The sequence below is a fragment of the Silene latifolia genome, chromosome 1 (genome assembly GCF_048544455.1).
Source record: "Silene latifolia isolate original U9 population chromosome 1, ASM4854445v1, whole genome shotgun sequence".
In the NCBI taxonomy this organism is placed as follows: domain Eukaryota; kingdom Viridiplantae; phylum Streptophyta; class Magnoliopsida; order Caryophyllales; family Caryophyllaceae; genus Silene; species Silene latifolia.
Window position 1 is genome coordinate 195,244,595 of NC_133526.1, and position 24,540 is coordinate 195,269,134.

Sequence of the window (24,540 nt, forward strand, 5' to 3'; positions counted from 1 at the left end):
TGTTGAGTTCAATCCAAATTTCGAATAAATGTGTCCATTATCCAAACCCATATTAATTTAGGCACGGGGTAGCCGATGAAACCCTCATCAACATGAATTCGGTGGATTAGACATTTATCACCCACTTCCCCTACGTAACAAGGTTTGTACCCCGGGGTAGCCGAGTGCACTCCCTCGCGAAATAGGTTTTCATGGTTTCTACTATTTGGTAAGGCTATGTCTCAATTGTTTGTTTTAGCGAGAGGTCATGTCAATTTATTATCTATCACGTTTTAAGTGAACTAAAGCGGTGAACTACGATAATTTTAATTGACATGGTCGATAAAGTCGATAAAATAACAATGCATGTTTAGTTATGGCGATTTAGCGATGCATGTGACATAAAATAAAATGCAAGCATAAAAGTAAATAAATCCTAGTATGACCTTTCCTAAAATAGAAAAACTATTAATCTATTACATATTCGGAAACCAACTCCATTGGTCCCTTGAACTTCGGTTGTGGCACGCATCTCGAGGTAACACCGTCTTTATGTATCGCCATTCTTGAAGTAATCCGTCTTTTGGAACTCCGGAATGAATAAAATTACATAATAAATTACATAATTTCCTATTATACATTTGTAACTAAAATAAAATAAATCTATTAAATTACAAAACGGTGATACGAGATCACAATAAAAATTACAACCGAATCGATATTCCCATACATTTCGGGAAATACCAATTAAAATCTAAGGCCATACTAAGTAAAATTACATAATTTCAAAATTACATAAATTAAAATTATGACAATCATAAAGAAAAAAAAAATGCAGCATTATAATATGTATGAACATGCTCAATTTTTATGCTAAATCGCCTTTTAATTAGCCAATATCATATATTACTCGGTTTTTACGGATTTGCGTGATTTCAACATTTTATAATCACAAAAATACATAAACTCATATTTATGCATAAGTTAATTACCCTAACCTCTTAGGACTCAAAATATAGTCTTCACTAATAATTTGACCATAATTAACTTTTATTTACAAAAATTGTTCATAAAAGGGCCAAAAATACAAAATTAAGCTATTAAACTTCAAATAAATCCAAAAATTCCAAATAAATTCAAAATTTGAAATTTAAATACATGAACATTCTGGAAAAAATCCATGACACTCATAATGTTCAAAATTTTAGGTTAAAAATTTCGAAAATTTTCCGGAAAAACAATGTTGCGGTTTATCGATATTTAATAAAATAATCATAAAAACATGGAAAAAATTATTTTCATTAACTTTTCATTTTAGATCTGAAAAATATAATAAAATGCAACATTAGACGTTTTTCCTAAGTCATAGATTATGTTTTATTAATTTTACACTAATAATGTCACTATTTATGCTAATTTTTCTTCAAAAATTCATAAATCATGCTAAATGACTTCTTTATAGCCAATTATTTTACACACATCTTGTAAAATTGCATGTGACAACATATAAATTTTCTATGACCAGATTCGAAATTTAACTCATATTAACCTATTTTTCTCTTAAATCCGAATTTAATAATGAAAAATTCATTTTTCGAGCATAACAAGTGCAAAAATTATAAAAATTTACAGGTTATCTCAAAATAATATATGTAACAACATATCCAAAAACCAAGTGAAAATTCGAAGTATAGCTAATTTTCGACCAAAAATGACATTTTTACTCATAAAATCACATTTAAATGTCATTATTGTAAATTATGAACAATAAAAATCCGAAAAATTAACCAAAAAATCCTAAAACACTTTAGGACCAGAAATATTAACATGCATGTAATAATTTCGTGATATATCATAATAACACAAATTTTACAAGTTTTATTTTGTTATTCATATAACTCGGAAAAACTTTTAACCAATTTGCATGCAAACAACCGTGGCTCTTGATACCGATTGAAGGAAATGTAGATTCATATACATATTTAACATACTCATATATGTCTAATTAATTTGTCATAAAATTAAAACGGATCTTATGCATGCAAACAATAAAATAAATAGAGGAGAAATCATGTCCTTACATGGTAAATTTCGGTTATAAGGGCACAAGAGAGATCACCTTTCTCTTCTTGTTCTTGAACTTTTCCAATGGAAGAACAAAGATCTAAGTGTAAGATCTCTTCCTATGTATAATACCCAAGGCTCCTCTTAATTAAATTAATATTACAAATACTAGTTATAATATTAATTCTTAGTAGAAAATTGAACCAAAATAATATTGAACACTTTGTATTATTTCGGTTTATGTAAGAGAGAAAGAGAGGATTTTATCTCACTAGAAATCTCTATTTTTGATGATGGAATAGAATGAATAACAATATACCACATTTTGTATATTCACTACTACAGATACAGGCTATAACAACGGTCAAAAACCGTTGTTATATAAAAAAGCGGACGTTGTAAAAGCGTCCGTTGTAGAAGGTTTTAACAACGGTTAGTTTTCTTACCGAAACCGTTGTTATAACTATTAATAACGGTTTTAAATATAAAAACCCGTTGTGGAAAGTGTGACTCAATTTTGGGGGGAAAGTTATAACAACGGGTTTTAATATACAAAACCGTTGTTATAAATAAAGACAACGGGTGTTTGTAAATAACCGTTGTTGTTTGTTCTTAAAAAATAAAAAAAAATTAAATTAAATATTACTAGCTATAAATATTAAAGCATCTATCCTTTACCAACATATTAAAGCATCCTTTACTAACATTCATTAATTGAAACAACATGGCAATGAACCCTAATTTTATCAACAACGAAGAATGGCTTACACAAACGATTGAAGATGATGGGAAGGTTCTCGCCGGGCTTCCCGCCGATCAACACCCATTAATCAAAGCATCCCTTGAACATCAACGGAATTATTGGATTAAGAGGCGTGAAGCGGTCCGGCTTGTCAACAAAGCCTCATCATCATCATCATCTTCATACCCTAGTCGGCTTTGTTACTCGCAACTTGGTCTGCGACCAGAGATATGTTGAGTTGTACTCTTCCAACCTTATCTCCACATGCAAGTCGTGTCCTTGCATATATTCAATCTGTTATTGCAAAATATGAAGCCAATGACCCGGAAGTTAGCGGTATACCAGAGTGGCGTGATTGGTGGCGGGTTGAGAAGCGCTTTTTACGCTTAACAGGGGTTGTTCGGCTTATTATACATCTTTTGATTTCGATAATTCTTTGTAATGTATTTGGTTTAAAATTAAATGAAATGATCATTTTGAAAGTGTTGAGTTATGCTTGTTTGATTTGCTTCCATTTTTTCAACTCCATAGATCTATCAGTCATCATCAAGATCCGATTATGGCACAACTTCCTAACATATATGGCACAACTTCCTAACATATATATTATCTCAACTAACATGCATTTCCATTATCTCAATATATTCTCCAAACCCTAATCGCTAAAACATGCTCGATCCGTCTTGAAGGGACGCCAAATGGTCGATAAAAACACATACATTAAAATGAAATAATTAGAACAATAAAATAATGACGATGAAACAAACACGATAATTACGTAACGTACGTAAAGAGACGATGAAATCAACAAAGTGACGGCGAGAAGATAAAGCGACGATGAGAAAGAGAGAAAGAGACGATGAGAAAGTGTGTGTTTTGTGTTTGTGTTTGTTTTTCTTTGGGTTTGTGTTTGTGTATTAAGGTTTGTGTTTTGTGGCTGCAGCAGACTTGTGTTTGTGTGGTTTATAGTATGTAAGGTATTGACAACGGTTATTAAACAACAACCGTTGTGAAATATGTTTTAACAACGGTCTTAAAAAACACCCGTTGTTAAATAAGTTTTAACAACGGGTTTCAAAAATAACCGTTGTGATTACTTTTCACTAACTTTGCGCCAATTTTGCGCCAACTTATTAACAACGGTTGTGCATGTGTGACCCGTTGTTAAAACTAATAACAACGGTTTTTATAACCATACCCGTTGTAATTGATTTTAGTAAAATTCGCGCCATACATTCTACAACGTCTATTGTGATTTTCGTGAATAATCGTTGTTAAAGGGGCGTTGTAGTTGCCTGGATTTGTAGTAGTGATTATTAGGCAAAAATAAAACAAAAGCCATGATGGCTTTTGCCTTCTCAAAACCGGGTAAGAGGAGGGGTTTTGGGGAGCCAATGCATGAATTTGTTGCTCTTAACAAAGTTCATAGGCTTGCATGGCTAGACTACTCTTTAATCATTATGTTTTCTTATTAAAATATAAACACAATATTAAGTCTATTCCTCCTCTTATTTTCGGCACTTTACATAATATGGTGTCCATATTATTTTTGTCAATTGTCTATATGTTACATGTCACATGTCACATATATTTGTTATGTAATTTTTAACTTATTAAAAATCAACGTATTAATAAAAATACGTCACATACAAAAATCGACTTAGTAATTTCATAATTACTTATGCCAAAATTTTTTACCAATTTATAAATCACAACTGTTTGTATTTATAACAATTCATTCAATTTAATTGTTACATTAAACAATCTATTTCATCCGAATAATTATACAATTTAATTACTCAGACCGTATCTCATTTAATCACATTTCAATATGATACGTAAATTTTACTTCCAAAATCGTCCGTCAATTTTCAAGTAATTTAATTAACTCGTAACATTATACGATTAATTAAATAATCAATTAAGAGTGTTGCCCTTTAGGTATGACCTAGGGGGTCAACTGATCACCACCGTCATCGCGCGTAATAATGTCAAACTCTAGTCAACCAATCATTACCGATATATGTTGTTGAGGTTGATGAGAATAATATTACTTCCCAATTGTATTCATTTTAATGAGACTTAAACATGTGATCATCATGATCAACAGTCGTGATCGCATTATTGTCGGAGGACACATATTCCAACAGTGTTTACACCAAATACTTTTAACAAGTTAAGGACTCAAATCTATGCAGGAAAAATAGAATGTACAACGACATGATATACCGAAAAATCTTAATTGTTTATCTAATGACCAAAGCCTCAAAAGAGTACGAGAAACAGAAGATGACAATATAAGCTAATCCATGATCCATTAATGGATGGCTACGGCCAATTCCCCCATCTAAAAACCCACACCTCCTACACCCATATCTTTCTTGGATCATGAGGCCCCAATTTCATTATCTTCTTTTGTTAAGGTTTAAAAACAAAATTTTAAACTTATTAACTTAGTCTTTTCCGTTCAGATGAATTATTTACGTTTTTTAATATAAATATATCAGTCAATTATTTACGTTTTCTCCTTTCATGTCAGTCAATAAGTAATCATTCAAAAACGAATAAAATTTATATAGAAATAAATAAAACTAATAAATACTCACTTAATAAGTCTTCTGAATTAACTAAAAAGAAAAAGATAAAATTAAATATAAGTAATAACAACCTCTTATAAGAAATGTCTCTTACTAATATTGATGAGAGACCGTCTCTCTTAAAAATTCGTGATACTCAATACCATGAGATTTGAAGTCTAATTCAACAACTTTGATCATCCAATCTTAGAGCATGTTTGGCCTGAATTCTCAAAAATGAGTTTTTGGTTTTCAAGCTTAATTTTGTAAAAGTGTTTTCCAAAAATAGAAACAACAAATTGATGCTTCTATTTCTATGGGTAAAAAAATGGATTTTTAGTTTTTGAGAATTTTCTTTTTAACTTTTAAAAATTGATGTGTTTGGCCAAAAAGTGTTTTTAAATCCAAAAACACTTTTACAAGCTAGGCCAAACACACACTTAATTAATTTTGTAATCATTTTCATTGATCAATTAATTAGTCAAATAATCCCTCATTTTGCAACTTGTACTAATAACAAAATAACAAAAATTTAAAAAATAATTACCCCAAAATTAGTTACACACTTACACTTGTTCTTTATTCTTTACCACCTTAACATTATTGTCTTCCTACATTGTAGGAAACATGTCACCTTCTCTTCCATTTCTTAAGCAACAAACTCTTCAACATTAACAATGCCAAATTAAATATACATATTCTCTATTATATCGTTGTTTCTTCACACAGCCATTTACGACAATCTTCTAATCTCGAAAAAAATGTCATTCTTTAGATCCCTCCTTAAACCCACATCCAAATTCAAACCCAAGACCAAAATTCCATTCTTACCCCCAACATCACTATACGCTTCCCTTACTCCCTTCTCCACAACAACGGCGGAAGAATCATACGGTGGGCTTGGGCCTACAGAGCCCAAGGATAAGCCCAGAGTGGTGGTTTTAGGTTCGGGTTGGGCCGGGTGTAGGATGATCAAGGACATTGACACTAAGTTATACGACGTCGTTTGTGTGTCTCCTAGGAATCATATGGTGTTTACACCTTTGTTGGCTTCGACGTGTGTAGGGACTCTCGAGTTTCGGTCTGTTGCCGAGCCTATTGGTAGAATTCAGCCTGCTATTTCTAAGGATCCTGGCTCTTTTTATTTTCTTGCTAATTGTACTAAAGTTGATGCTCATGATCATGTGGTAATGTGTTTTTCTTCGACGATTTTATTATAAAGTTCGCAAATTCTCATTTGTGACGGGAAAAAATGTGATCATTATCTGATAAATAAAAATTTCTCGATGGTTACTTTTTATTATGAAATGGTCACATTTACCCGTCATAATTTGTGACTAACAAGAAGTTGTGATTTGTTATTTGTTTTTTTTGCAATTTTATTATAAAGTTCGCAAATTCTCATTTGTGAAGGAAAAATGTGATTATTTTATGATAAAATGTAACCATTATTGATAAATCATAATTTTTGGATGGTTACTTTTTATTATAAAATGGTCACATTTCCTGACACAATGTGTGGTTAGTCACAATTTGTGATTTGTTATTTGTTTTTCTTTGCAATTTTATTATAAAGTTCGCAAATTCTCATTTGTGACGGAAAAATTTGATCATTTTATGATAAAATGTACGAGTAACCATTATCTGATAAATAAGAATTTCTGGACGAGTTAGTAATGCAACAGAGTAATTCAAGCCAAAGAAAATCGAAAATTTTAACTAAAAATTCGTTTTTTTCCAAGTAACGTCTTCATTTTACGCTGATTTGTTAATGATGACAATTATATTAGGTACATTGTGAGACTGTCACTGACGGATCCCAATCGTTGGATCCGTGGAAGTTCAAAGTAGCATATGACAAACTGATTATTGCGTCCGGGGCTGAAGCCTCTACCTTTGGAATCAGCGGAGTACATGAATATGCAATTTTTCTACGCGAAGTTTATCACGCACAGGAGATTCGTAGGCGACTGCTTTTGAATTTGATGTTATCTGATATACCTGGTAAGACCAGACGTAAAAAACTTTAGCATCGATATTTTCCTGTTTCTTTACTCTCGACTCTGAGTAAGTCGTTTGCTTCAGGTATCGCTGAGGAGGAGAAGCAACGGCTTCTTCATTGTGTTGTGGTCGGAGGTGGTCCTACCGGTGTTGAGTTTAGTGGCGAACTTAGCGATTTTATTATGAAGGATGTTCATCAGAGATATGCTCATGTCAAAGACTATATACATGTAACTTTAATCGAGGTCTGTGATAGAATTATTGTAAATATGTAATTTATTTACTAGATAAATTACATATTTACTAGAATAATTGTAAATATGTAATTTAAATAAATTACATTACATATTTACAATTATTCTATCAGTCTGATTATTTATCTGTCGATTTTTCTTTTACTTTTATCGTGGAAAAATCGACCTGCAGAATTTCTAATTGGTGTGCAGGCAAATGAAATCTTATCGTCTTTTGATGATCGTCTCAGACATTATGCTGTGAAACAACTGACTAAGGTCAGTAATTTAATTTGATCAGACTTGTTTCATTTTTGCTGTACAAAGACTTCTGCAATCGAGTTATAATTGCATCTGTTCCTCAGTCAGGAGTTCGACTAGTTTGTGGAATAGTGAAGGAAGTTAAGGCTGATAAGATAATCTTAAGTGATGGCAGTGAGGTTCCCTATGGTCTCTTAGTATGGTCTACTGGAGTCGGACCGTCCACTTTTGTGAAGGACCTCGGATTTCCAAAGTCACCCGGTGGAAGGTTGAGTCGCTGCCTCGCTGTTACCTTTTAATACCTTGAGTTAAATCAGGAACTGAATTGTTATAAATTCTATTTTACATTTCAGGATCGGTATTGATGAGTGGCTACGCGTTCCGTCTGTTGAGGATGTGTTTGCAATCGGTGATTGTGCCGGTTTTCTTGAAAGTACAGGCAAACCGGTTCTCCCAGCTTTGGCACAGGTTCTATCTACTCAGCTTTAGTCCAGAATCGAACTGTGTAGGACCTCAACGGTGACAAAAGTTTTCCTACTGAGTTTTAACATTGCTGCATTCGTACTTTGATGAATTAGGTAGCAGAGCGGCAAGGGAAGTACGTAGCCAGGCTTCTGAATCGCATTGGTAAAACAGGTGGAGGACACGCTAACAGCGCTAAAGATGTCGACTTTGGTGAATCTTTTGTTTACCGACATCTTGGGTCAATGGCGACTATTGGTAGGTACAAGGCACTTGTGGACCTTAGGCAAAGCAAGGTGAGTCCTATTTATATTAACACTATATAATTTTCTATACGAGAGTCGCTGGCAGTTAAACTTATAAAAGAAATGTTAAAACTTGTTCAGGATGCTAAAGGGTTGTCACTGAAAGGTTTCCCGAGCTGGTTTATCTGGCGGTCTGCATATCTTACTCGGGTCATCAGCTGGAGGAACCGTTTCTATGTAGCTATTAACTGGGTTACTACCATCCTCGTTGGTCGTGACATAAGTCGAATTTAAATCTTATCGTTGTTGCTAGACCTGCAAACAGGTCATTGAGGTGAGTCCTAATGCATGGTTCTGTTGTTTGGATTGGTACTTTGCAGCAGCGTTCATTCCGATTTCAGAAACTGCTCAGAACCGCGTGTTTTAGCCTCCTGCAGTTGCTCAGAACAGCGTTCATTCCGATTTCAGGCCAGCTGTAAATTCATGTATTAATGATAGAAATGCCACTAATGCACACTACATAATATAGAGACCAGAATTGCTATCACATTTGGATTATGTTACAATATTGTTGTTTGGACTATGTATTTGCCGCGATAACTACAGTATTCACTGTAGGATGATTATTCTGTCATATGTACAGTTATCTGCAAATGATGCATGCCCATTAAACGAAACCAATTGGTGTGCTAAATCGTTTGTACAATGGTAATTTCTTACACTATCTCAAGGAAGTAATTACAAGGAACTAATTTCATCCCAAATGCCATGAATCTAAACAATAAAAAGCAGAAGATCTATAGACTTACACTATCTCAAGGAAGTAATCGACATCCTGCTATCTTCTTTAGATTAGATACAAAACATGGACCAAGATAGATATGTGAAACAGAAATATCTGGAATTTTGTACAAGGATATATGAGAAATGAGAAATAAAGATAATAATTTTCACTCAATAGAAAAGTACTACTTTGTTTAATGTCATAGATATTTAGGTAGTACTTTGGTTGAGAATGGAGCAAGGTTTGAGAAAACAGGAAGGGGAAGCACAATGATCCTGATAACGGGCAGAAGAAAAATGAACAATTGTGTTTTTACCTTGTTAGGGTTTCGTAGATGGGCGGGAAAAAATTGGCCGAGGAGTTGATACGTGTCCAATTAAGTGTTAAGTGGTTCTTGTTTTATATGTTTATATAGATATAGATATAGATATAGAATAGATATAGATAGATAGATAGATATAGATAGATAGATAGATAGATAGATAGATAGATAGATAGATGATAAACCCTAATTCTATCTTCATAATTTTTTGTGCATATAAAATGTAAATAAATGATTGAGATAGAAAGAATATTATACAAGGTGTTAGTAATTACTGCTGGATTATCATGGACTGTAGCGTTTGTTTGTGCAGCAACTCAAAGAACCTAAAGAATAGCGATTATGAGCTCGAAAATCGAAACAAAGACATAAATCGAGAGAAGAGAATGAGAATGACACCCAAAAGACCACCGCGAGACCATAACATTTAAAGTCTACTAATAATCTCCATAATTCGGAACGACATCAACATAATAAGTACATAACTACTACAAATAAACACGCATCACAATCACAATAGGTTTAGTACTTAATAAAGCGAACTATTTTAACAAGAAAGAGAAAGAAGCTTAATTAAGTAGTCACTACAACTAAAACGAGAAACTCCAGAGGTTACGTTGCCATAAGACATGCAAGATCTTCATCTTCTAGTCACAAATGATTTCTTTCTTGTTATTCGGATTCGGATTCTGTATGAAAGTTATGAACAGTAATATAAGTTAGGGTAACGCAAATGCATAACGTCAACAAAAATAATACTACAACCTCTTAGACAATATCAAAAGACCTTAATTATGGGTCGTCCTCTATATATTTATATTGACGATTGGGACCTTTGAGATCGAGACCTAATGTTGAAAGGGTAATTAAACTCTCTTTCAATATTATTATCATTGCAAATGTGAATACTAACAAAATTATAAGAAAAATATATATCATGTATTTGATTTGTAATTTAGTATACATTATACATCTAATATTTACAAAATATATAGCATCTAAATTTTTTTAATCACAATTTCAAAAAGAAAAGTGTAGGTATATTTATAAACATTTTTACAATTCATTATTTTAATTTGAAAAATAAATTTTGGATGTTGTATATTTTAAGTGTAATAGAATTATGATAATTTTGAATTTTCATATGGACAAACAATAAATTGTGAGCAAAATAATCTTTCAATTTATTTGCATTTTTATGAAAGATATGCAAACTATATAAAAATAAGGAATTTTTGTTGTATACTATTATCATGGTATATTATTTTACTTATAATAAATTCATGTTGTATTCTAATGTCTAAGATAATTTCGTTGCAAGGAAGTAACATACAAAATAAAACAAATGGATAGAGCGAAAAAATAATGAAATAACACCCCAAAGTTTAACTGATCTTTACATAATTTTTGTTTTCTTATGCAAATAATTTTATCTAAAATACCATTAGGTTGAAGTGCATTTTTGTCCAAAAAGAATAACGAGCTAGGTCGTTAAAACTTACAAAACAAAGTTTGGATCCTTATTTCAAAATTTATCAAACTTGGGACCTTCATTGTGTAGTCCGTAAACACGAGTATATATTTTAGATTGAAAAGGGTCAAAAACATATGCATGCAATTCAAAATAAATATAGACGAATAGTTTTACCTCCCCGGGCCAACATTGAACTTCAAGGAACCGAACCATACGAGCAATCAAGCCACACCAGCGCTACCGCCACTGCCACCGCAGCCTTTTCTAGTTCTTGCCTCATCAGGGAGCTCAAAGCGGCATATGGGACAGGAGTTGTGTGCATGGAACCAATTAGTAATGCATTCATCATGGAATCGGTGCTCACACGGGAGTTGCTCAACAAGCTCTCCAATGATAAAATCAACATAACAAATGGGGCATGGTTCCACGTTCTTGATCTCTACCTCGGTCTTCCCCTCAATCCTGCTATCTAACACAGCTGACCAACGGACCGGGGCATTCTCGTTATCATCAGGAGCGTAACGAAGAGCTAGATGGGGAGGGAGAAAGTCATCTTCCGAGAGTTGGATATTGACAGGATTATGACATTCATAACATACGGGAAGCTCGGAGTTGACGGAATTGTACACGGAAACCATTTTATTACATTTTTCACACCAACGAAGAGAAGAAGGGTCCATTTTTTTTTTTTGGAAAACGAGATTACACAAGTTTTGGGAGATGGATGGATGTTTTATGTTTATTCTCTCATTGTTTTGGACGATATATATGATCCTTTATATAGGAAAATAAAATGGCATCACCCGGTCCATTTTATTAGGTCTTCATTTTATGTTTTTATGTTTATCATTATAAATCTAATCATCGGATTTCGTAATTAACTCCATTAATCATTCCTAATATTCTACTCCCTCATATTCATTTTAACTCTCTCCTTTCAAAAGGGCACGCAAATTAAGGGGAGAATTATTTTATTGTAAAGTATTGTGGTGGTGTAAGGTAATTGGAGAGAGGGAAGGTATTATTGTGGAATAAGATGATTAAAATAAGTATTGTTGTGGGGTAAGGTGATTAAAATAAGATAAAGTATTAGTATTGTGGGGTATTGTTGTAGAGTAAGGTGATTAAAATAAATATGAAACTTACTAAATAAGGAAATTGGGAGAGTTATATGAATAGATGAAAAAGGAAAAGGGACGAGTTAAAATGAATAGGAGGGAGTACATCGATTGCACGTTATTGTAAAACCGTAAACTATTTTACTTAATTATCCCTACCTCCACTAACTACCAAGTCATGACTGACTAATAAGAGTATTAAACTACTTTGTTAATAGTTTTACAATGTTTTATTTAAATAAGATTTGCCTCATATCACCCTTTTAATTCGAGTTTAGTGCACAACACACCCTTTATTCATTTTTCGAAATACCGTTAAGTTTCCTATGTAATGCAGTAAAAACTAATTTAAAAGATAAAAGAATTGTAAAATAATTACTCTCCCCATTCTGGACACAATTTATTTATCTTTGATTTGCACAAAGATTAAGGAAAAAGGAGATAACAAATGGACAAAATTGATTGTTAGAGATCAAATTGTCCATCAAACAAAGTCAGTCATAAAATAGAAAGGTGAACAATTAACAAAGACATCCAAAATAATATATGTAAACAAATGATCGGGGGCGATGGACTACATTTTTCTAGATTGTTTACGTTTTTTAAAATAGAGGGAAAAATAAGACACGGTATCTCCGACGTTATTGGTCATTGTATTATTTGTACCCCTACTTCATTGTTTTTTTCTCTCTTATAATTATAATAATAATTTGATTCTGATCTACATCACGTTGTATTTTTCGAGTACGAGCTGTTCTCGATTAGCAACAATGGGTCGCTTTAGATTGCAAGGTAACTTCTTATATAGAGTCTATTTCAAACATAAATGTGATAATTAATATTTCTATAAAATGAAAATTTTAGTGCGCATGATCCGTTGCTACCAGGTAGAGCTGGCCATCACGGCCCGAACCCGACCCGTCTTGGCCCATTATTTTATGAAACTTGGCCTGACCCGGCCCGGTCCGGTCCGGTCGTGGCTCGCTCTGGCCCCGGGCCTGGCCATGGTCCTAAAATTCCAGCCCGATCCGGCCTTGGCCCGCCATTTTAGCAAAAATAATAATAAATAAAAATAAATTGGTAAGGCCCGTCAGCCCGGCCCGCTCTTGGCCCGCCGCGGGCTTGGTCCTGGTCAAGCATATCCCAGCCCGGCCAAGCCCGCCTCTCCCCATGGCCTGGCCCGAGTCTAACCAGGAGAGCCCGGCCCGCCCCCTGGCCAGCCCAACCCGGCCTTAACCCGGCCCGAGTACAGGTCTACTGCTAGGATGCTTAGTGTAGTGTATTTACAACTTATGTATTTGAGTATTGGACTTGGACCTTGTCTTTTTAAGTGCTTATTGCATACTCTAAAAATCTCTAAAAGTTGTACGTCAGTAGCTCAAAGTGGGGAGATAGAACCGTTATTATAAATTTTTCTTTTTACACGATTTTATTAGTGATCGTTCTTCAAGCGTGAGTTATCAGGGACGGAAAATTATCAATGAATAAAAGACCGAGTTGAATTGTGTATTATGTATTGTATTGTAAATAGATAAACGGATATCAGGCAAACAAACCGCACATTGATTATGCTAATTCCATGAATTGCAATTTAAAAGGGTAACCAAACGACTCTTATACTTCAACATGTCTTCGTCTGATTACAATTATTGCAGTACTGCAATTATTGAGAGCTCAACTGTTTTCCACCTTTCACAAAAATGGAAATGCTTATTTTCGTATAAAATAAGTTTATTTTCTTATTATGTGATACGTATGTAATTTTTATTTGACAAATAAAAAAATAAAAAAAATTACATAATTGAGTTCCCAAGTTAAAAGTTAGTCAAATATAACGCATTGCTTAATATTTTACCTAGTTTATTTTGAGCTTTAAAATTGGATCTTTCATAGACAAAAGTTTAGTGATTGAGGATTGTAACAAGTTTATTATATGTTCGAATTAAATTATAGGAAGTACAAGAAATGACGCATATATGGAAAGATTATTTTTGTCGAAAAGAAGTTTAATTTTCTTCAATTAGAGGAGTGACATGACATCTAGGACTTCACCTAAGATATTTTGCTCTAGTTGCTTGTTCTTCATAAGGAGCTGGTTTAAAATTGAGACTATTGGCACAAAAACTAAGGAAAGAGAAGAATGTCAATTAATAAATAATATGAGGATCAATTTGAGTGTGAATGACTAAATTATTTATCAAATTCATTCCTAAAATAAAAATGACAATAATTCTCATCACACAAATTAAAGACGTTATCACATTACCAATTAAGGTCGTCGTAAACATCTACTTACTGATCGAAGTTTGTATATATAAACCTTTCTATACCGGTAGAGATATACAAAGTATGTCGATATACAAAATTACATTGACTATTACAAGTCACTCCCAACAATAAATTGATGCATTGAATTATTCTGAGTTTGATGGAGCTTTTGAACAACAATGGGCCTGGATTTTACCTTGCAACGGTAAAAATGAACCCTAATATCATTATCACAATATGTATATAAGACCTTCTTTAGATAATGTCTGAAACATAATTATTGAATGCTGAGACATTAACTGCATTTCACTTTCATACGTTCTCCGGTTCTCTCCCCATCTAAATTAAACATCAATGGAAGAGGGTTGGGTAGAGAGCTTGAAATAAGGATTAATTGACAACAGTTTTTTCCTCCTTTTTATCAGGATCAGTTTCTGATTCTGCCTCTAACTTTGCTTCCATTACATTTGATGGGGCATATTCTGCACCGCTGACCAAGTCAACATACTGAGCGAGGTCAAAGATATCCACAGCAAAGTCAACGACTTGGATAGCCTAGCCGATGCACCCCATCGGCCTGTCACCTAGGTCTCGGCATGGCAACCAGCCAGCCGGGGCACATATCCGCGTACTCATATCCAAGACCCTCGGCCAGCCTGCCATAGGTCCATCGGCCGAGGGTACAACGGTCTTTCCACCTTATAGCCACTTGGCCACTTGGCCACTACGTGACAAAAGGTGAAAGTCTATAAATACTCCTCAACCTTCATTGAGGAGAGGATCCAGAACTTAACCTAATAACCACTATTCATCTGGTAATATCTCCCTTATCTCTCTACATTACACCCTTAGCCAAGTAACCACAACTTACCTCTCTAAGTTAACTGACTTGAGCGTCGGAGTGAGTACGCTCGGCCAAAGCCGAGCCCTCAGTTTGTTCATCGTTTCAGGAGACCGCAAGGAGGATTCAAGCAAAGACGACATCCCACGAGCTACGAGTGGTAACAAACATCTGCTCTGGAATTACGCCCGGAACAATTGGCGCCGTCTGTGGGAAAGATACTAGAAGCTAGTCACATTCATTCCCAAACAAAAAAAAAACACACAAAAACCCACCCAAAAAGCTAAGAAGATGTCGAAACAACAAGACGCAGTCGTGACCGACGAAACCGCATTCTACCAAGATGATACCTTCAACAGTGCGAGTCGTGCAGCCCTCCACCCGTGAGTAATCCAACCGGAGTTCGGGATGCCAATAATACGGACACGCCGCGCCCCAACCAGGTCACCATCATGGGACATGTGGTTGACGTAGCAAAACTGAAAATGCTCCTGGACCTAATTAGTAATACGCCTGCTCACACTGTCACGCCGACAAGAGCGGCGAAAACCGTCCAGGAGACCAGGGCCCAGAATGTGACTCCAAGAAATTTGAACGGAGCACTAGGAGAAGCTGACCCAGCCAAGTCGCCGGGGGAGCCCAAAGTGGGCGTGGTAGACCTAAGTCCTTCCCGTACTCATGGGGGGACAGCGTCCCCGCAGCACGAACGAGGCATACCCCAAAGGAGCCAGAGGAGTCCGACTCAGCAGAGTTGGAGAAGAAGTCCGAGCCGAAGAAGGAGTCCTTCCCGCTACGAGGGGAGGAGCCGGACTAGGAATGCGAGGAGCCGATCGCCGCGTATCGTTCGACACGTGGTCAGACAGCCCCTCAGCGCCTACGTCCTAGAAGTCCAAGTGCCAACTAAGCTCAAGTTGCCACCTCTATCATACAAAGGAGACAGCGATCCAGCCGACCACGCTGAGGCTTTCGAGTCTTACATGTCGGTATGGGAGCAGCCCGATGAGGTCTGGTGCCGAGTTTTCCCAACAACTCTGCATGGGATGGCTCAAAGCTGGTACAAGGGGCTTCCCGACGGCTCGGTATACTACTACGCCGACCTAAGGGACGCCTTTCTAGCCCAGTACTCTTGCAACAAGAGAAGGGCCGTGGAGACATCGGACCTCCTAACTATCAAACAGAGGGGGCGAGTCTGCGAAGCTATGTGAAGAGGTTCGATGGAAAGGTCCAAAGATATTCGAGAGATTAATCCCGAACCGGCGCCTTCGCGGCGATGAAGGGCCTCCCAAGGGGAGACTTAAAAAATGAGCTCATCAAGTGCGGAGGCACGGACCGGGATGCCGCCGGGAGGATGGCCGACCAGGCCATCAAGGTAGAGGACTATCACAAGACCTGGGTAGGCCCCAGCGAGGCCGAGCACTCAGAAAAGAAGAGCCACCGGGAGGACAACCCGGATGAAAGACGCCGTGACGACAATAGGTCACGGTCCGATGAAAGACGCCGCGAGAATAATAGGTCACGGTCGGACAAATCTGCCAGGAAACAGGACTCGACGGGCGCCGGGTGGAGTTCAGGAACGTACCACCAGAGGCGGTATAATGATAAAACCCCTCTCGTCGTATCGCCCGCCGAGGTCTTCGCCCTGAGCAAAAACGAGGGCCAGAAGTAGGAGAGACCTCCCAAGCCAAAAAGTGACGGTGACACGAGCCAGTACTGTGAGTACCACGGCCACACCGGCCATTTAACCAACGACTGCCGGCACCTGAAGAATGCCATTGAAGAGTTGATCCGAAAGGGGAGCCTCGGCAAGTACGTTGCCCAAGGCCAAAAGACCGACGCCGAGCGATTCGGGTAAGAAATCCGTCTTGAACGGATAGGAGTGATCCATGTTGTCATCGGGGCAACGAGAACGGAGGGTCCGCTAATGGGCACAAACGGCACCTGAACGAGCTATATCAGGCCATCAACTTTGTGCCCAACACAGCGATCCCTGCTTCCAACATCCCCGATATAACCATTGGAAGGAAGGACTACGAAGGAGTCATCGCTCCTCACAGCGACCCACTTGTAGTCAATTTGGACATATCCAACCACCTGGTCAAAAGGTGCACGATTGACACAGCGCGTACACGAACATCATGTTCGGGGAGTGCTTCCCGAGCCTCGGCACGAAAGTCAAGGACTTGAGCCCCCGCACCAACCCACTATACGACTTCTCGGGGCCGGCTGGTACCACTAGGATCAATCGACTCCGGTGACGTTCGGCGAAAAGAACGCGGCTAAGAATGTCCTAGCCGAGTTCGTGGTCATCGACGGCTCGTCCGCCTACAATGTTCTCATAGGCCGAGTCACCCGAGCGAGGCCGATGAGAATGTCCATCCGGGCTCTAACACTGATGTATGTCTCGGACCGGGGGGAAGCGCATAAGCTTGTCTCCAAAGACGAGAATGACGAGGTGGTCAACATCCAGATAGCTACCAGAGGATGCAACATGCAATCCCTCAAAGTAGCAAAGAAATCAGAGAAAGGGAAAAGTCTATCCTTACAACAGGAAGGCGACCTCATGGATATAACTAGCGGCTGACCAGGAAGGTGTGCATTTGATAAACCGTTAGGACACTGGTAATCCCGGGAAAACTCTGTGTAGCGGCGGAGGTGTCCAAGACGGCTGTGGGCACCCCGACGCATGTTTTTATCTAATGAAAAATCGTCCGAATCTTCCATCAAAATGTTCATTTTCCCCAGTCACTAGGAAGCGGCAGACGCCGGCTCGCACTGTCATACCGACAAGAGCGGCAGTCTCTATCAGTAAGCAGACGTCGGCTCACACTGTCATACCGACAAGAGCGGCAGTCTCCATAAAGAAGCAGGCGCCGTCGCAGTCACCCCAAGTAGTAGACGCCACTAGATCACCCCAAGAGGTTTGACGCCGTCGCAGTCACTCCAAGTGGTAGACGCCACGTCAGTCTCCATGAAGAAACAGGCGCCGTCGCAGTCACCCCAAGTAGTAGACGCCACGGCAGTCACCCCAAGAGGTTTGACGCCGTCGCAGTCACTCCAAGAGGTAGACGCCACGGCAGTCTCCATGAAGAAACAGGCGCCGTCGCAGTCACCCCAAGTAGTAGACACCACGGCAGTCACCCCAAGAGGTTTGACGCCGTCGCAGTCACTCCAAGTGGTAGACGCCACGGCAGTCTCTATGAAGAAATAGGCGCCGTCGCAGTCACCCCAAGTAGTAGACGCCACGGCAGTCACCCCAAGAGGTTTGACGCCGTCGCAGTCACTCCAAGTGGTAGACGCCACGGCAGTCTCTATCAAGAAACCGACGCCGGCTCCCACTGTCAATCCGACAAAGAGCGGCAATCACCCTCATAAGGCAGACACCGCGACAGTAACGGCAAGCGTAGTCTATACTCGCAAAAACAATCGAAGTGCCTTGGAAGCGTTGAAACACAGTTGAGATACGCACTCTAAAATTGCCCCGGCCAAGCCGAGGCGGAAACAAAAGAGGCGCTCAATTAGTAATATAGGAAGACAACTCAGACGAAGAGGAGATAAAGACCTCGGCCAGGCCGAAGGCGAAAGAAACGAACTCTTATTAAAAGATAAGTTACAAGTGAGATTACAAGTGAAAAGAATACAGACGACGGCCGTCCCCACAGGGATGAGCCGAAACACAACCTACCAAAGTTGTACAAAATACGGAAAGAAAAGCAAAAAGTTACAAATTAGTCATTTGAAGCGCCAAGAGATGGCGGGAAGGAAGGGCTTAATAATTGGCTCCCGAACAGCAGGAGCAGATCTGATGTAAACTTGTCCTCATCAAGCAGCACATGGTAGTGTGTGAGGAGCTGAAGCAGATCTACTGTAAACTTGTTCTCATCAAGCAGCCCATGGTATTGTGCGAGGAGCTGAGGCTATCTGAGACGCCGGGTGAGCATGGTGACGACCGCCCGCCTCCCTATGCATGTTGCTGCTTACCATCAGCAGCGGTAGCCGCATCTTCTTCAATAGGCAACCCAGCAGCTTTCCTGGCAGCCTCAGCCTTGGCCTCAGCAGCATCAGCTGCCCTCATTCTCTCGGCCTCCTCCTTGGCCTCCTTAGCCTTCTCAGCAAGAGCTTCTTTCTCCGCGGCCGCCTCTTTCTCCATCTTCGCCCTCACCGCATCTTTGGCCTTCTCCGCCACGGCTTTATCCTTAGCCTCGAGCTTGTCATCAAGCAGCTCGTCATATTTGCCCCACGGAAAGGAACCATCAAGAGGGAAAAGCTCCCCGATCACTTCCCTAGCAGCTCCTTCGGCCAAATCCCGGAATTCAGCGCACAGGTTGGGGAGCATGACGGTTTAGAGCATCTCGATGTCCTCCTCCCTTTGCCTGATGATGGCCTCTTTGCCCCGAATCACCTCCGCCTGGGCCTTAAACAGGTCCCTGGATTCGTTCCTCTGCTGGAGATAGAGGTCGGCACGCCTCTGAACAAGGTCACACTTCCCCAGCAGCTTCGCAGCTTCGGTTGCCGCAGCCTCGGCCTTGGCTCTCTCAGCAAGGACCTCCTTTTCAGCGTCCTCCCTGAGTTTTCTCTCAGCCAAGAGCGCCTTCTCAGCATCTCCCCTAAGCCTCTGCTCATTGAAGAGATCCAGCTTCGCCGACGCGGCCACCTGCTTAGTGGCATTACGCTCAAAAACAGCTCGAGCCACGGCCTTCTCCTGCTCCATAAGACGAGCACCGGTAATCACGTTCCACCTCGCCAGCTCCTTAATCAGCTTCGTGCCTTCCTCTATCAGCTGGGAGACGGAAGCCTTCTGGGATGAAGGGACGGTGGTGACACTTTGGCCACCAGACCCGGGGAGAGGGAAACCTTCTGGGATGAAGAGTTGACGATGACGCCTTGATCACCAACCTGCGCAGAGATCCCCTCCACTTGCTGCCCAATGAGAGCGAAAACCGACAGCGGCTGGTCTACAAAAATTTAATAAAGGCATCAGTATCAACATGTATCGACATATCAGAAAGCCTGTCATCAGGAGAACCTAATGACCCGGCTAAATTTGAGCCACAGGATAGATAGGTACCATGCTTGGCCTTCTTGGCCGGAGGAGGCACTTCTTTGCCAACGGTAGAGGCTGTCTCCTTCCTCTTACGGATAAGAGGAGACTCCTCCGTATCAGAGTCCCCCTCAGAAGGGATATCAACAATCTCCACCGTCTCCTTCTTAGGGGGGGGGGGGGGGGGGGATGGGAGGTGGAACCGGCGTCGATGGCTTCGCCGCCGAAGAATTCGTTTTCCGCGTCCGACGCACTACGCCGCTAACAACCTTCGCCTGGGCCTCCTCCCTGCTCAAACCCTTCAGCCGTTGTTCCATAAGATCATTCGGCGACGTCCTGCGGTCATGGGCTAGGGCCTTGGGATGCAAGTTAGCAACGGTTTTATCTTTGTGCAGCCCCATTCTTCGGAGGATATCCTCAGACAGGTCCGGTCCGAAGTAATCTGCGAAAGAAACAAAGCGAGAGCTAAATAGAAGAAATAAATCGAAGTTCGAGAAACAGGAACATTGAGAGCGGTGATGGGCCTCACACCGACCCCACTCACCCTGCGCTAGGGCCGGTATGAGGCCGACATAGCAGAGCGGCTCATCCTGAAGAATGATCTGCGTCGGGGGAATCCATCTCTTCGGCACCCCACTCTTGTCCACCTCAAAAGCCTCATCGCCGCCTTCTCATCCTCCGTAAGAAGGACCTTGCTGGCATCCATTTTAAGCTTCTTCCGGCTGACCCATCTGTCATGCTCCGCCTTAGTCTCGCACCGCAAATTAACTTGGTGCTGGAAGGAGCAGGGCAGCGGATAGTCATCCGGCACCTTAACGTACACCCATCGACCTTGCCAGTCCTTGCAAGAAGAAAGTTTGTCAACAGAGACATAACCCTGCTCCATTTGCACACTGTACCATCCGACGCGGCCAGAGAATGGTTTGAGATGGTGAATCCGGCGGAATAAATTCACCGTTGGAGCCTCTCCCTTGAAGAGACAAAGCCAGACGAAGCCGACTATGGTCCTCATAGCCAACGGGTGCAGTTGGGCAACAGCAACGTTCATGGCTTTAATAATGGCCATAACGTATCCATTTAGCGGAAATCGGAGCCCGTACTCCAAATGCCGCATATATACGCCGGTGTAGCCCGGTGGAGGGCAACAGACGGCCTGACCCTCCTCAGGGATAAAAATTTTGTATCCCCTACCGAAGAAAAAATGGCCCTCGAAAAATGTCTCGCCGGAACAACTGGCGAGCTTATGAGTCCAAGTACGGTCAAGACGGACCTTACAGGCGTCGCCATGATCCATAACGTACTGCCTCCCCTCATTAGGACGAGGCCTTTCCACATCATCACCAAAATCATCACCAAAATCATCACCAAAATAACCAAAGGAATCATCATCCTCCCATTCCTCCAAAATTTGAGGATCAACTTCAGGAGAAGGAGACCTAGGGCCCCCCGACGCAGGTTTGCTAGGTCCAACATCAGCAGAAGACATGATTCACAACAAATTACTAGCAAGAAAAATAAAAAGTTTGCTTGTTTACCTTAAAGAAAAAACACTCGCCGGATCAAATACTCCGAAGATTAAGAAGACAAAGGCAGCCCTTGAAAGTTTAGAGAGATGAAGATTTTGGAGAAAATTTTCGAAAATAAAATGGAGGCCAAAATCACGGAATAACTGCCCTATTTATAGAGAAAAACTCATGAAGAAGGACCAATCAGGGCACAGCCCATGAAGCGTCAACCAATCAGCGAACATACACGTGTCAGACATGCAACCGCGGAATGTCAATCGTTGCAACAGTTGAATATCAATCAATGCAACAGTGACCAAGCGTCTTCAACACGCCCATTCACATCTCCTCGCCTGTTCATCTTCCTCAACAAATTCCTAGGTACCTGCTCTCCGCCGGCCACATGATCAACCAAGCTAGGAAGCACCGGCCTGGGGGCAATCAAAAACAACCGGCACTCTCAACCCTGGTCTCGGCCAGCGTCACTTTCTTTTCCACATCGGATGCCCTTTTACACATCCATGTGGAGGGGGGATATGGTACGGCCTACGAATGATCAGGCCGAAGTAGAAGAAGCCGATGCATCAGAAGAAGCCGATACAGAAAAATTTTACAAAATACTTGCGCAGAATATACGCTCAACATACATCGGAGCCCATACCACGGCATAGACTACGCTGGGGGCAAATTGATGGGGCATATTCTGCACCGCTGACCAAGTCAACATACTGAGCGAGGTCAAAGATATCCACAGCAAAGTCAACGACTTGGACAGCCTAGCCGATGCACCCCATCGGCCTGTCACCTAGGTCTCGGCATGGCAACCAGCCAGCCGGGGCACATATCCGCGTACTCATATCCAAGACCCTCGGCCAACCTGCCATAGGTCCATCGGCCGAGGGTACAACGGTCTTTCCACCTTATAGCCACTTGGCCACTACGTGACAAAAGGTGAAAGTCTATAAATACTCCTCAACCTTCATTGAGGAGAGGATCCAGAACTTAACCTAATAACCACTATTCATCTGGTAATATCTCCCTTATCTCTCTACATTACACCCTTAGCCAAGTAACCACAACTTACCTCTCTAAGTTAACTGACTTGAGCGTCGGAGTGAGTACGCTCGGCCAAAGCCGAGCCCTCAGTTTGTTCATCGTTTCAGGAGACCGCAAGGAGGATTCAAGCAAAGACGACATCCCACGAGCTACGAGTGGTAACAAACATCTGCTCTGGAATTACGCCCGGAACAACATTGTTTGTTAGAGTGTACATTTGCATTAGTGAATGATATATTGCGTCTAGGTGTATGTCACTCATTTTCAGTTTTATTTAGGGTTTATAAACTATCAAGAGGAAGAAGTATATTGGTGCAATCTCTTACAAGTTGGAGCCCCTCTTTATATAGAGGCTATAGTTTCCTACACACGTGTATGTACCTTTCGTTCGTAGAGTAATCTTATTAGTTGGCCCTTACTAATGATCACTTGATTATTGTGTTACTCCTTAATTATGTTCAATGGTTCCTTCGTGTTTTTTTTTTTTTTTTTTGCTAGTTTCCTTCCTAACCTTAAATAAGGTAGCACGGACACTTCTCCTAATCAGCCGTCCCGTGTCCGACACCGTGTCCGACACCGACACTCCTCGGACACACGTCGAAACGTGTCGGACACCTACAAAGCCGTGTCTAACTTTCTACATTTATTCGGGCACATGTCCGATGCGTGTCCATGGTATTTCGGCCGTGTCTGAGCGTGTCCATGACATTTGGACATCATTTAGGGTGAATGATGTTCTTTAAGCGTGAAATGAGCTGTCGAAAGAGATTGATTAAAAGATTCGTTTGGATGGTAAATGAAAACGAGTTATAATCAAGGGCAAGTTTTAGCTTCACTTATTTAAATTTAATATCAAATACTTTTATAAAAATAAAATCGAACGTTTATAATTATAAAATATATATTTTATTAAATTTAAATAACGTGTCCCGTGTCCTAAATTTCAAGGGATGCCGTGTCACGTGTCCGTGTCGTGTCCGTGTCCCGTATCAGTGTCCGTTTTGGTGCTACCTAGACCTTAAATGGTAGTCTTCTTTTCTTAATTAATTAGGGCACGTAATGATGGTCACATGGGTTCTACTTCTCTCCCCTTTGTATATTAATTATTATTACCCCTTTGGTCTTAATCATTTGTATATACTCCGTATATTATTGATGTCTACGCCTCCGGTCTCTTCACTTTGTACTCTCTCTGTCTCGATTATTTATTTACCTTTGCGTTTGACAGAAAGATCATGAAAAAAGAAAGGGGCGGTTTAAGATTATTGTTATTGGATGACAAATGGACAATAATGAATGTGAAACATTAAATTACTCATTAAAAACATTCCTATTACATAAAGAAAACAAATTTGATAAGGCAGATAAAAATAAAATAGGTTGAAATTAACAAAGGGAGTATATTAATTACGTACTTCGATACCTATGTTATAATTTATTTGTGCACAAAATTGGTAATGTTTTATCATTAAACCCTAATATAAACGTTAGTTCTCCGTATCAATCATTTATTTACCTTTGATTAAAATACTTTACATGAAGAACAAAAAAAAGGTAAGCATATGATTGGG

The 24,540-nt window shown here is 39.8% G+C and overlaps 1 protein-coding gene and 1 long non-coding RNA gene across 3 annotated transcripts; one reads left to right on the forward strand and one right to left on the reverse strand.

Annotated features, from left to right (window-relative positions):
- The first annotated feature begins 5,935 nt into the window (after positions 1-5,935).
- LOC141615361 (internal alternative NAD(P)H-ubiquinone oxidoreductase A2, mitochondrial-like) lies at positions 5,936-9,142 on the forward strand. Of its 2 annotated transcripts, XM_074433759.1 has the most exons (9): positions 5,936-6,548; positions 7,152-7,365; positions 7,447-7,607; positions 7,809-7,874; positions 7,961-8,124; positions 8,210-8,324; positions 8,435-8,614; positions 8,705-8,897; positions 8,944-9,142. In XM_074433759.1, exons 1-8 carry the CDS (start codon positions 6,123-6,125, stop codon positions 8,855-8,857), a joined length of 1,479 nt encoding a protein of 492 aa, XP_074289860.1. In that variant the 5' UTR covers positions 5,936-6,122; the 3' UTR covers positions 8,858-8,897; positions 8,944-9,142. The 2 variants fall into 2 exon arrangements, with proteins under 2 accessions (XP_074289860.1, XP_074289853.1); XM_074433752.1 differs by having other exon boundaries at positions 8,705-9,142.
- Positions 9,143-10,062: 920 nt separating this feature from the next.
- LOC141615380 (uncharacterized) lies at positions 10,063-11,994 on the reverse strand. The gene is made up of 2 exons (XR_012529829.1): positions 11,318-11,994; positions 10,063-10,358 (listed from the first exon to the last, which is right to left on the reverse strand). It is a non-coding gene; the product is annotated as an uncharacterized LOC141615380 (long non-coding RNA).
- Between the last annotated feature and the right edge of the window lie 12,546 nt (positions 11,995-24,540).

What these genes read in the sequence shown, in the direction of transcription:
- LOC141615361 (XM_074433752.1), top strand. Translation starts at nt 6,123, where the DNA reads ATGTCATTCTTTAGATCCCTCCTTAAACCCACATCCAAATTCAAACCC. An exon ending in CCAAAGTCACCCGGTGGAAG is followed by an intron (nt 8,125 to 8,209) that starts GTTGAGTCGCTG and finishes TTTACATTTCAG; the next exon opens with GATCGGTATTGATGAGTGGC. An exon ending in TGGACCTTAGGCAAAGCAAG is followed by an intron (nt 8,615 to 8,704) that starts GTGAGTCCTATT and finishes AAACTTGTTCAG; the next exon opens with GATGCTAAAGGGTTGTCACT.